General features: G+C 39.7%; 2 protein-coding genes and 1 pseudogene across 6 annotated transcripts in view; 1 reads left to right on the forward strand and 2 right to left on the reverse strand.

The window, feature by feature from the left end:
- Nucleotides 1-283, reverse strand: part of LOC118403118 (transmembrane protein 169-like) — a 26660-nt gene extending 26377 nt beyond the window's left edge. Inside the window, exon 1 of the mRNA XM_035801595.1 lies at nucleotides 143-283. The gene's annotated coding sequence lies outside the window, so the exon portion shown is untranslated. The remainder of the gene's footprint in view (nucleotides 1-142) is intronic.
- On the forward strand, nucleotides 159-8746 carry LOC118403119 (max-like protein X). 4 transcript variants are annotated; one of them, XM_035801596.1, is made up of 9 exons: nucleotides 160-341; nucleotides 1172-1223; nucleotides 1424-1561; nucleotides 3071-3184; nucleotides 4802-4902; nucleotides 5369-5465; nucleotides 6861-6960; nucleotides 7220-7421; nucleotides 7885-8746. In XM_035801596.1, exons 1-9 carry the CDS (start codon nucleotides 297-299, stop codon nucleotides 7939-7941), a joined length of 906 nt encoding a protein of 301 aa, XP_035657489.1. In that variant the 5' UTR covers nucleotides 160-296; the 3' UTR covers nucleotides 7942-8746. The 4 variants fall into 4 exon arrangements, with proteins under 4 accessions (XP_035657492.1, XP_035657493.1, XP_035657489.1 ...); XM_035801597.1 differs by having other exon boundaries at nucleotides 1436-1561; XM_035801599.1 differs by lacking the exon at nucleotides 3071-3184 and having other exon boundaries at nucleotides 159-341.
- Nucleotides 8632-13087, reverse strand: part of LOC118403485 — an 8549-nt pseudogene continuing 4093 nt past the window's right edge. The window contains exons 4-9 of the transcript XR_004829652.1: nucleotides 12941-13083; nucleotides 12350-12431; nucleotides 11030-11126; nucleotides 9882-9989; nucleotides 9233-9344; nucleotides 8632-8821 (exon numbers count right to left, since the gene is read on the reverse strand). The product of XR_004829652.1 is annotated as a peroxisomal trans-2-enoyl-CoA reductase-like (transcript). The remainder of the gene's footprint in view (nucleotides 8822-9232; nucleotides 9345-9881; nucleotides 9990-11029; nucleotides 11127-12349; nucleotides 12432-12940; nucleotides 13084-13087) is intronic.

Below are 13087 nucleotides of genomic sequence, written 5' to 3' on the forward strand. Positions count from 1 at the left end.
TAGCTTCCGCTGATGGAGCTCTGCGGCCCTTGCGATCAGAAACAAGCTTGAATTCTCGCCCTAAAGAACGATTTTCTATAGGTATAAAAATCACTGAAGTAGCAAACGCTGCCTCGTGGTCAGGAAATGTAAAATTTCTTACCAGAACGTGTCTCTTTTCTGGAAAAATGGCACCAAAATCTTCCGGAGAATCCAGAAACACACAACAACAGCTGCTTCTGCTCGTCTCTCCTTTCCTGACCTCTGACCTATGATGTCATTTCTACATCCGGGAACTTCACTTGTAAGAAGAGAAAATGGCGGACGGTCGGGATGACGTCTGGAGGACTTTACGAGAACAAGTGAGTTTCTTGAAGTTATTCAGCTCCTTAAGAACTTGTCGTCTTGTTGTCAGGTGTAGGAGAACCTAAAGGTCCGTTTAATGTGACTTTGAGGTCGCTGTGCGCAGCTTTTGAAGTTTAACGGAGGGAACAACTTCGCACATTTTTTATGGTGCCGTCCTACGCCACTCCTTCTGTATCGGGTTACGAAAATATGGCGCGAATTTAGCTGACATTTGCTTATCACTAGTGCACATCAATGATCAATGATTGTCGGTATTTATATTTACCGCTTAACAAGCTAATAGTATAGTTTATGGCCATAGTTTATAGGTTTTGTTGAAACGCCATGTATCCGACATGTCACTTGTTCAACTCCAACAAATTTCAATTTGTGTAGTAAGAGGGTCCGCATGGGGGGTCCTGACAACGATTTACGCTGAATTCAGGAGAACCCCCTACATATTACGCTAAATCAAGGAAGGCAATTACGCTAAATTTCGTCGCCTCACTACGATTTACGTAGATAAGATGGTTTCCCTACGAATTACGGGAAATAAAATAGGCTGCCTACGCCTTACGTAAAAGAGCATGCAGACCCTCTAGTAAGTGGCAGGACAGCTGGAAAGGCTGGTCACCTAATAAATGATAATCTGTGTTGTAGTAGGAATAAACAGAGCTGTTGTTAGTTAGTCTAGACCTTGTGAAGATAAACATATATGTATTTGCTTGCAAATGAACCTTTCTAGTCGCAAATGATTTTTGTGACAACATGTGTTTGCCAGACTTTGCCTGGTTCATGCATGTAACTTCTCATATATTAATCGATTTATGTTTTCTCCTATGTCCAGCATGTGACTGCACTGACCACCCTGACCAATGTGGCCGCAGAAGCACCTTATGGTAAGGAGCACTCGTGATTGACCGCATACTTTAATTCTTGAGATTGTTGTCTTTTTTGTTTGCAGTTATTAATGTCATTATTGTTTATTGTGGTTAAGCCTTGTACCCATTTTTCAGGTAGGTCTCTCTATTAAATATGCATGAGAAATAATTTCTACTTGTAGTTAATGTCTACTTTGATTTTTAAATGGTACCAATAGTACCTTTTGCAGCTTTCAGCGATGGGGACCTTAAGATGGACAGTTCTGCAGGTCCCAGCCCAACCGGTGCTGGAGGGGGCTTTCTCTACCAACGGAGTAACAGTACCCACACTTCTGAGTCTTCAGTGCCAAATACAGGTATGACTGAATGCTACTTTCTTATAGCTTAATCAACATTACATATGACTTCAAATAAGCATGATATATTATTTGGTGCATTTAAAATTTTTTTTGGATATGGTCACTAGGAATGGTTACCAGAACAACGTTATTTAAAATTAAAGTTTTGCCATGCTCCAAATCCGTGCCTATGTGTCTTTAGAATTCTATAGACTCAATAGCTTATTGTGTTTGGGTGAATTTCCATTGTTGCCACTTTTGTGTGTAGTCATCCAAGTATTTAACATGCTGTCTTTTGTCATTCAACAGCTGAATTCCATGCATTTGTGTAGTACATTTAATCAAGAGTGAATGAGGTTAGATGTTGCGAGAACCTTTACGCTAATTTCCGTTTATTCCTATTTCATTTCTGCTATCTGTTTGTGATTTATTGTGGTATTGCTCAAATATAATTGTTTTGCTTACCCTAAAGAGTATGTTGCAAGCACTGCTTTGTCAGCATTAATATACTGATATCCATATGCCTCAGTGTATGCATTTCAGTTCGAGCCAAACCATCCTATACCCATAATTTTCTATGTATTAAATAACTTCTTTCCTTTCCTTGCTGACAACCATAGCTTTGTCCTCAGTCTTTGTTCACGCTAGACATATGTAATTTGCAGATAATACTTAAGTGTTTTGTTAGAAATACCGCAAGCACAGCTTTCAATGTTTTAAGATCTGATAACAACTTCCCTTCCCTTACCTCTTCTGTGTCTTTCATAAGTAATCTTTTTCCTTTCTTTTTATCCTCAAAGGGCTCAGTGTGCAAAATGAGTTTCCTTTTATCAAGCTTATCGTAAGATAGTTAATTCTCCATAAAAGTACACTTGTAAAAGTACTTGTCAACAAAATAAGTTTTTAGCTAAGTAAGAAGTATAAAATGCTGCCAGAACAGTATTTTGCACACTGAAAATCTTCATGTATTCTTAGTTTCCTTTTTAGTGTTTCTACTGCATACTTGATAAGCAAGTCATTATGCACTTAGGGTTACACATTTTGAATCAGGGCTCTTTGTCTTCCTATACTAACAATGACAAAGGCCCAGATCGCCCAAGTGCAAAATGACCTGTTTGTTTCCTTATTCCACTGGAGTGAATGTGTAGAGATAGTGTGTGTGTTTAGTGTGTGCATTGTGTTGAGTATTCCTACACTGGGCTGTACTGAAACATGCAATCTTGTCTCTCTATGCCATGCCCCCCTCCCCACTAGCACTCGGTGTCTGAAAAGTCTTGTTGCAGGTTAAATGCGGCAGACTAAAGGGGACTTCTGCCAGCTCAGTTTGTGGGCACAAATGGAGCAAGGTTGTTCTGATGGCTTCGCCTTCATTGGGTGAACATTTCGCCTCCTGTACACTTTGCACCAATACCACACTGTTGTCTATCTAGCGATATCCCATGTAGTGTTTGACATGAGTTGATGATGATCCGCCACTCGTGGGGAAACCTCTAAGTAAATATGAATGCACACACGTCTCCCCTACAGCGTTTGGTGAAACAGATTTCAAGGCAGGTGACTTCGAGCAGCGGCCGTATCGGCAGAACAGTTTTTCCAGCAGGGCGTCGACCGCTTCGGAAGGTTCCTCAGTTCCCAACACAGGTACAGGACACCAACCCCAGAAACAGATCCGAGTCCCAACGTTCGGACTCACCACTCTTCTTATTACTCACAATTTTAACCATAACGTAATTTAAAAAGAAAAGAAATACCCACTCAACAGTCTCAACAACCTAAATTCTGTCTGTGTCAATCAGAAATGTTGCTCAAAGAAGTTAAAATTGCCGTATCGCAAAATTCCTCAATGTTCACATAAAGCTATCTGTTAAATCATAGAACGAAGAATTTTTTCGGTTGTCACTGAGAAGTTGTGACCTGAACAACAAAAGGACATCACTTTTACATGTTACAATCTTCTTTTTCAAAAGTTTTGGTGGCACACAGGCACATTGTGCATAGCCACCCAGTGTGGGTTGGTGGACTGTTAGGTTATCTACGGATTCCTGTTGCATGTTCAGCACAGTAATAGCTATGTATACCTCTTCTTGAAGAGTGGTTAGAAGTACAAGGGTTCCTTGTAAAATCCCAAAACAATATGGAACCCCACTATTTACTTTGTTCAATGTGTTTATATTGTAAACAAATACTATCAACTTTTTTATGAAAGCATACAAGACGTTGTAAGCACTCACCTCAAATTTGTGTCTGTGTCTGTGTTACTACACTTTTCCTATCATGCGGTCTTGCCGATATCCTCTTGATCCATCTTTGAACTCCTAACCCGTCTTCAAGAAAGCCTGACCCAAGCCACATCAGTCAACATGTAGAAAATACAAAAATGTCTTAAAAATGCAAAAGAAAGTTTAAAACTGAAACCAACTCTGTGATGAAATTACAACATGCAAGATCTTTGAATAAAGGTTAAAAATTTGAGTAATGTGCTCAGAAGTCAAAGTATTTTTGTTATCTATTGGACTATTGTATGAACAAGTATGGACACAATTTATATTCTCTGACAAAACAGACTCCTGTTTTGAAGTCTTGAATTTGTAAGGAAGTAAACCAGTTTATTGTTGTGGATTGAGTTCAGGCATAGAAGTAGTAACATTTGATATAAAGAACACATAGTACCCTATAGGAATAGCTTACACACCCATATGATGAAGACCTGAGGTATAAGCACCTTTATTGGGCAGTATAGAAGCTATCATTGCCCCGAAACTTGCCATGTTTCCTGATCACCAATTCCAAATTCATGGAGGAAAATACCCAGAAAAAAAATTTTCTGCAGCATACATAAAACATTTAACCTTCAGCGCACTAAGATGGCCATTTCGTACCAACTTTATGTTGGTTATTGGGTTAGGCAGGAGGAAGAAGGTTAAAAAGATGAAAAAAAATATGTTTCCAGAATTCGTTCTTGGACTTGGCCCAGCCCAACCAGTCCAAAGTTTCAACAGCTAAGGTGTTGGAGACATGGTAGGCTTTCTCACCCTATCTTCTAATAACCTCAACACCTTGGGTCTAGACGTTCTTCTTAAAGTTGGAGGACCAGGGGGTTAACTAAAGCCTGGCGAGAAAAGGGTTCCTTTCAGAACGAAAATGTCCAGGGCAGAGTTGGAAAGAGCTGGTCCAGGTTTCTGAACTCTGAAAGGTGAGTGGCCCTGACGTGAATTAGGAGGTCATTTGCTATCGATGTGTTGTGGTTGGATGTTACAGATGATGAGGACAGCGATGCGCACCACAGCGCGTCCAGCTACAAGGAAAGGCGACGGAACGCGCACACGGCCGCGGAACAAAAGAGAAGAGATGCGATAAAGGTTGGTGGTGTGAAGTAGTAATCTTTCATGTGATTCAGAGACTCAAGTGTGTATTTTTCACCTAAAAATCTTCCCTATCACATTGGACTGGGGATTTTGGACATAAGAACAATGTCATGGCCAATCTCCAGACATCACAATGATTCAGAGAGCGCTGCAAAAATATAATGTAGAGTTCTTTGGCCAATCAATTCTATAGCTATGTCACTGAACATTAAGAAGAAATAGTTTCCAAAAGTAGTTAGAAACTGATGCCGTTGATAAGAATTGACATATATTTAGTGACATGAAGATAAACAATCAACAACATACGATTTTGATACAATACATTTCAACTGGCTTTTCACCCCTGTCCCTTTTTAAGTGGTGTTGGCGATAGACTATACAGAAATTCCTTGTATACATGTACATGTATGTCTCTGTATGTGAAATGACCATAGCATGTTTTGTCTGTGTCTAACTGCAGAAAGGGTATGATGAACTGCAGCAGATGGTGCCCACATGCCAAACACAAGACCAGATCGGCTCACAGAAACTGAGCAAGGCCACCGTTCTTCAGAGATGTAGGTTATTTTGTATTCTAGACATGTAACTACTTCAAATTTCACCTGTTGAGAATACTTTAGGCTCTTGATCTACCATTAGACCTCACTGGACTCAGAAGTGAGTAGCTACATGTATTTTTGGTTAGGTACATCCATAGAATATTATGATAAATGAAGATCTGTGTTTGAGGAGAGCCACACCTTGAGCACATTTAAGAACCCACCACACTTGTAGAAAAAAAGTATACATAGGGGTCCATCCTGGTGTGAGTTGATAAAATAAATCTGTCTGGATATGCAGCTTGTACTGTTCAGTACAAACCTGATGTACTGTAATTCCTGATTTTTTCAATGTACTGTTATGTTCATGGTTTTCACTGTGACGACTGAAACGTGAACTTATCATTACTGATAACAATAAATCACAGACTTTTTTAATGCACACTTGCCACAACAGTGAACATTTAGTTCCGAGAACAAGTTAAATTTTCTCAGACCGTGAAAGTTTGGTACCGAGAAGACAAAGTGAATTACAGTATTACACCATGAGGCAGTTAACCTGGTATGCAATCCTAAATAATAGACCCCTAAAAAGAGTGGCTAGCGTATACATGAAAACTTTCTAGTTCAGAAAAAGCTCAACTTTTACTGATTGACTAAGATCAGGAGTCATGGTTTGCCCTCTGCTTTTGAGTTCTGCAGGGATATGTTACTGTATAGAACAAGAATGGAATATGTCTCTCTGACTTGTTTTTTGAAAAATGAGGTCTTTGAGGCAACACCAAAGAACCTAAACCTCTGTAAATGCAGAACAGGCACAGAGGAAACACATATGAATGGGCAGTATTACACAACTGATGGCTAACACTGGAGACCTAAGGGTGATTGACAGCTGATTAGGACAACAGTGACAGGAAAATGTTGACAGATGACCAAGTGGTCCTCAAGGAAGATCGTTTTGAGACATGAAGCATCGTTCTTTATCAGAGCATCTCTCTAACAGTAAATTGAGAACTTGGAAGGGTAGTTGACAATGTCATCTTTGATCACATAACATATGGGCAGGTTTACAAAGCTGTAGTTCACCCTGTCAGTATTTTTTCTGAACTCACTCTTGGAAAGCCATGGTTGAGACAGTGTAGCAATTTATCTCTTATTCATAGTCTTCAGCTAGAACATGGCCTGAAAACACCCAAGAGGGAGATGGGAAGATGAGATCTTCCACACACTCAAGGGCTGGGGGTCTCCAGAACCAACTGGGGGGGAGTATGCAGAGGGTAGACCAACCTGGCGTGAAATGTCGATATCTGTAACCGCTATGCATCAGACTATGATGCCTGCAAATGATTCATTGATTGATAGAACATATGCGTATGGTGAATTGACAACAAAGTTTTCTTGCCCATTTTATAGCCATTGACTACATCAGCTTTCTGGTGCAGCAGAAGAAGAAACAGGAAGATGAGTTGGACGCACTCAGGAAGGACGTCATGGCTCTCAAAATCATGAAGGGGTAGGAATTTCACATCTTTGATGAGCCAGGAATGTTTGTATATCTTGCTGATTTAGGTCATTGCAGTATTTGCATAAATTGCCAGATGGCATGCATGCTGTGCCACAGTTAAAATCATGAAGGGGTAGGAATTTCAAATCTTCAATGTGCCAAACATGTTTGTATACCTTGCAGATTGAGGTCATTGCAGTACTTCTGTAAACTGCCAGATGTCATGCATGCTATGTTTCAAAGTCATAAGCATTGCAATCGCTTTCAGGAATTATGAGGAGATAGTAGAAGCCCATCAGAACACGCCGACCCAAGGCCAGAACCAGGTGTCAGACGAGGTCAAGTTCAATGTGTTCCGCTCGGTGATGGACCACCAGTTCCAGTCCTTTAACCAGTCCATCTCTGTGGCCAGCTTTGCGGAGCTGTCGGCCTGTGTCTTCAGTTGGTTGGAAGAACACTGCAAACCTCAGGTAACACACAGGCCTCTTTCCCTTGGCATCAAAATACTGTAAATCTTGAAATAGCTGTGGTCATTTTATTTTTGCGGTGAATTCAAGACACCAAAGTATGTTTTTCCAATGTATCGCTAGATTGTTCCTATAACCCCTTGGCAAAATGTAGAAATGCAAAGTCGAATAAAAAAGAAACTGAATATTTGATGGGCATGCAGCTTTTTTCTAATTGGTGGAACTGTTAATTGCCATGCTGTCATTGGTGGAGCAGCTAATTGTGATTGACAATCAGGATCATTTTATTGTTTCAATTGTGAAGCAAACCACCGAGAAAGCTTCCTTCCTCTTCTACAGCAAAATGTAATGCCCATGGAAATAGATGGATTAACAGTAGCATTCTCCCCATTGAAATAGACTCCAGTCTAGTGTTAAGATAATTAAAGATCCTAAATTTTACCATTTGTTGTTTGTTCCATTACAGACATTACGAGAACTTATGCTGGGGGTTTTGAGACAAGTCAACAACCAGCTCTTTTAGCAGTTCCTGGGTCTACAAGGATATATGGGGAAAATATATGGAAAGACCAGAAGTGATTTGTTTTTCACAACATTTATTTATGTCTTGTCATATTGTGCACCAGATGCAATTTTGCTCTTTTCATAAATTTAGTTTATTATCCGTACTGCTTTACAGCTGTATGTAACAAATACTAGTCAAATTTGATACATTTCTACTTGACAAAAACTGTTAACTTGGATTTCTCTATTACTGAAGCAGTTTGAATTAACAAGGACACAGCAAGTCCTTTTGGCCTGCTTGCTGTCTGCTTCCCATATACATGTAGTTCACAAGCCATATTTGTATTATATTTTCTATTGTACATAGGTTTGATATGAGAAGTATTGTAAATATTGCTCTTCAGTATGCATTGTTTCATTGATGACCTTTACTGCCATGGCACATTAGATAATTTCTAATATGCCAGTAGTGTAGTTCTTAAGGAATGTGAAAATGCATTTGTACATTTATAAGACATCACCAAAATCTTGAAAACAGTGCAGCATCCTAGGATGATAATGAATTTCAAACTTGGACATAAGCAGCATTATTTTGTACTCTTAGTAATCTGTATTTCAATTTGACACCAGTGGATTAATATAATGAAAGCTATGGCAGTTTTGTAAAGATCATACTGATATTTGACATTTTTTGTTTTGTTTTGAACAATTAATTGCAGAACAGTAATACTATATCATGTATATGAAACAGATTGGGTCATTATTCATATTGTTGTATTGAATATTGTATAATGACTTGTGAATAAAACAATAGCCATTTTTTTCTCAAAGTTTTGACTTGAGTTTGTCTTCTTCCTCAATGATCTTTTCCCAGTCGTATGCTGGCATCTTGTCATGTTCTGAAAACGGATGAAACAACAGAAATCATTGAGGAGTGATGCATATTGTAGAAGTTGTAATTCAAGCCAAACAACTTTCCAAGTACAGGCTTTTCCTATGGAGTTTTCCTCTTGTTGCCTAACTAGATTTTTTTCTAGTAACCAATGAAAAAATGGTAGCCAAATAGCAACATTTAGTTCAGTGTGCAAATGCAGGATTCTCTCAAAGGTCTATCCTTCTATTGATGGAAATTTGCTTGTTGGGATAGAAAAATCGCCCATCAGATTTACCCAAATTTCATGACATAGAATTGATGAAAATGTATCTTAAAATGACAAAAAAAACAACTATCAACAATGCAGGATCCCCAACTGGATGGGGCAGAAACAACATTCGAAGCTGATAACAACCTTGTTAAACCATATAAATACCTGGTATCGGCCAAGAAACTTGGAACAAGTCCCATCCTCCATCCACTTTGATGGTCTCTCCAGTGATGAAGGCAGCAGCAGGGGATAACAAGAAGGTGACAGCTGCAGACACCTGCACAAACAAATGTTATCCAAGTTAAGAATTCAACAATGGAACACAGCACACCATTGAAAAATACTAAACATGTGTGCATTGAATCTTACACTACCAGGTTTCAGAGCCATACCATGTGTCCTAAAGAATTCAAATGGCCTCACTAGTACTGTAGCGGAACTGGTTTTGATATCTTGTGTTCTAAACGTGTGGTTGTAATTTTTGATAGGTAGATACGAGGTAGCTTGGAGAGAGAGGAAGTGGTCTAGGCCAGGATCCCCTAGCAGCTTTTTTGATTTTGTAATAGACTTTGAAAGAGATTAACTTGGATCAGCAAAATCTTTGGTACATGTGTACATGTATTTTTTTTTTTATACCTCACCTATTTAAACTATGACCTATTGACAACAATGTCTATATAATTCTTTCTCCTTCCTGTCCTAAATAGGTACCATTTATCCATTTGTCTCTACTGTCACAAAGTCAGTGTCACCAGGACCTTTCTAAATCTTTCAATTTTTTCAGAAAAGTCCTAGCTGATAATTTGAACCATACCTCTTCTGTGGTGCCATTTCTTTTTGCAGGTGTCAGAGGGATGGCATGAGCAAAAACGTCTCCGATAGCCTTGTAGTTTTCAGCCGCTGTGACATTGTAGATGGACCCCTGTTGAAAACAACAGAATAGAAAACTGCTGAATTGTCCAAGTATCAGTAATATGAACAGTTAAACAAATTATTGAAGAGTTGACACTGGAGAAACTTTTATTTGTTTGAACCACCCTCACACTCAGGGTTGACAATCGCGGCAAAGCCTATGATATCACCCCTGACAACTCAGCGACAGTATTCGGTTATTAGGGGAGTGGCTTCTAACCAACTGTCAGCCCATCGGAGAGATGGCTTGTTGTCGCAAGCTCGGAAAGGCGCCATATAAGGCGACTCATTAATATTCAAGAGCAAGATAACAGTACCGGCATAACGTTTCACAGTTCTTTCAGCATCCAGCCGTCTTTATTTAGGTACCAAATTTAACAGTTGTCGGTTCTGTGGGTACAGGTAACCACGGCATCAACGTATACCGACCTAGCATATGAAAAAAAACACATCACCGTCACGCAAAGATAAACAGATCTTTGTGCACGCTGCGCCGTACCATGCGTGCGCTGTTTGTTCGAAACTTGCAATCCGGTCACTGATTGGCCTGCGACAAATCAGGCAAGCTCATTAATATTCATAAGCAAGGCACCCCTAATAACCGAATACTGTGGCTGAGTTGTCAGGGGTGATATCATAGGCTTTGCCGTGATTGTCAACCCTGAGTGTGAGGATGGTTTGAACCAAAGTTTGTTAATTCATGAGAAGCTCAAATCAGCCTGCATTCTGCAGATACAGAATACATAATTAAATTTCTAAACATATATCACTACAAATACATGATACAATACATTACAGATGAGAGTGAAATATTGTATATGGTTTGTATTTCTTTGGTCATTTCTATTAATTTAAGAGTCTCTTAAAGAAGGTTAGAGTCATGTGTAATGTGAATAAAGTACAAGATTAGATATCATTCAAAGCCCCTATCTTCAAACTAGGCAATATCTCTAAAAATGACACTTGTCTGTTTTGAGTTTTTCTCAGAATATTGGCAAAATCAATCAAGTACTCTAGATAAAGCCACAAACAAACAAAAAATTCACTGACAGGTGCCACACAGTTGATCCTGATCCCATTTTCAGCCCATTCTACAGCCAGACTTTTGCTGAGGTTGTCAATACCAGCGCGGGCCGCAGCGGAGTGTCTGTGAACAAGGACACGTTCCAGTGGTAACAGCATCAACATAGGATTAGGCGGCATGTTAATTTTATGAATTAAATATGGATGACATCCTTTAAAGGTCTGCTACGCAGTTTTTTGCGCTTCAAACTGAAAACAAAAAATCCATTTTCCTGCCATTTCTTTATATAGTTAGTTGAATCAAGCCTACCACGTTACGGAACACTATTCAAGGCATGTCGGGAGTCGACATTTTCGCCGTGCGAGCGCGTTTGAAAACCTGTGAATCTGCACGCCCGCGCTGGGTTTCAGCCATTTTGTTTCTTCACGGACGAAATCCGAGTAGTCCCGAGTCTGCCCGAGCCTACCCGGAGATTGGTCACGTGGTTCACCGTGACCTTTCACCTTTCTCAGAACGCAGGAGCTCCGATTGCTTGTCGCCGTTCCTTTTCTGTTTCTGGGTGGAATCCGTGAACTGTTTGGCTGGTCCTGGACGCTTCTTATGCGGTGTTTTGAACATCGGTATAGCGCGGTCCTCACTACCGTCTGGCTCCGCCATTTTATTTCACAAGCAAGTCATGACGTCATGCACCCGGAACTCACCGGAGATTCCCGACCAATAACCGTTGATGATTGATTCTTGTTCGAATTCTCACCGGTGCCTAACTAGGGAGGTCAGAAAGTTACAGCGCGCGTAGGACGAAATGTTTGTAGGCTAATTCTCTACGTTGCAAACGTGAAATAATGACACAAAAGTGTCAAAAAGTGTCAAAAAGTAGCAGTAAATCTGAGATTTCTTAGTTCTAGAATATTTCAAATTTGAGCGCAAAAAACTGCGTAGCAGACCTTTAAGAACCTCCAAACTGATGCAACTTGCTTCCTGATGCGAGTAAAAACAAAATTAAAAAAAAAAAAAACTGCCTTCATAATATAATCTCAGTGGAAGGTTGGACAGAGTATATTATACAGATAGATAGACAGAACGATAGATTCTTCATTTTTATTATGTCACATCTTTTTCTTTGACTTTTGAATTGACTTTGGCATTCTATGCCATTAGTATGCATTTCCCTATTACTTTTCAACTTACAGAATAAATTTTATTCATTTGCAGCAGCTTTACAGTGATCGGTCAAACTTTTTTGGGGATGCAGACAAAAATTGATGTAGTCAATGTCAGCCATATAATAGAATCAACCAAAAAACATTAAATCTACTAGTATCTGTAATGTAAAATCGTGAACATACGCTATTCCTGGTCTTCCTTTAGATATGAGCAGGACAATGTTGACCACAGCTCCTCCATTCTCTGCCATCCAGGCATTGTATGCTGCAAAAGATGTTATGGTCAACAGTTACAGTTGCTTATAATAGTAACAGCAAAGTGCCAATCGGGCATAATGCCAAATGAGTACACTGGTAATTAAACATCTCTGTCTTGCATTGTAGGTGTTCCTGTAGTTCAACAGGTTAAGCAGCCTACCCGTTGAGCTACTGGTTCCAATTACTTGCAATTGCTGACTGTGAGACCCCAGTTCAAATACTGGGAAGGGTATCTCCATTGGAGCTTCACCCGTCTTTTTGTAGGGACGTAAAATGGAGGTCCACTGTTCGAGCAACATGTTAAAGGGGAAGGACTACTCCAGTCGTAAGAATATGCTATGCTACTGAAACAGCAAGGAAACTTGCTGTCCTGTACGCCAATGGGTGCTACAAGGGTCTAAACGAATTAACATCTTACATTTTCTACCAAGAAACAACTGTAGATAGCAAATGTCTTCTTTGATACCCTCGAAATTACATCCTTCCATACTGAAATCAATTTATTCTGCAAATCACCTTCTCTAAGACACAGGAATGTTCCGTTGAGGTTAGTGTCAACCACAGCGTTCCATCCCTTCAGACTGAGCGCTGACACGGGACTCTGGAACTGGCCTCCACCATTTTCACCAGGAAATCCAGCCGACCGAACTCAGACACTACTGA

Source organism: Branchiostoma floridae, chromosome 16 (assembly GCF_000003815.2).
Source record: "Branchiostoma floridae strain S238N-H82 chromosome 16, Bfl_VNyyK, whole genome shotgun sequence".
Classification (NCBI taxonomy): Eukaryota; Metazoa; Chordata; class Leptocardii; order Amphioxiformes; family Branchiostomatidae; genus Branchiostoma; species Branchiostoma floridae.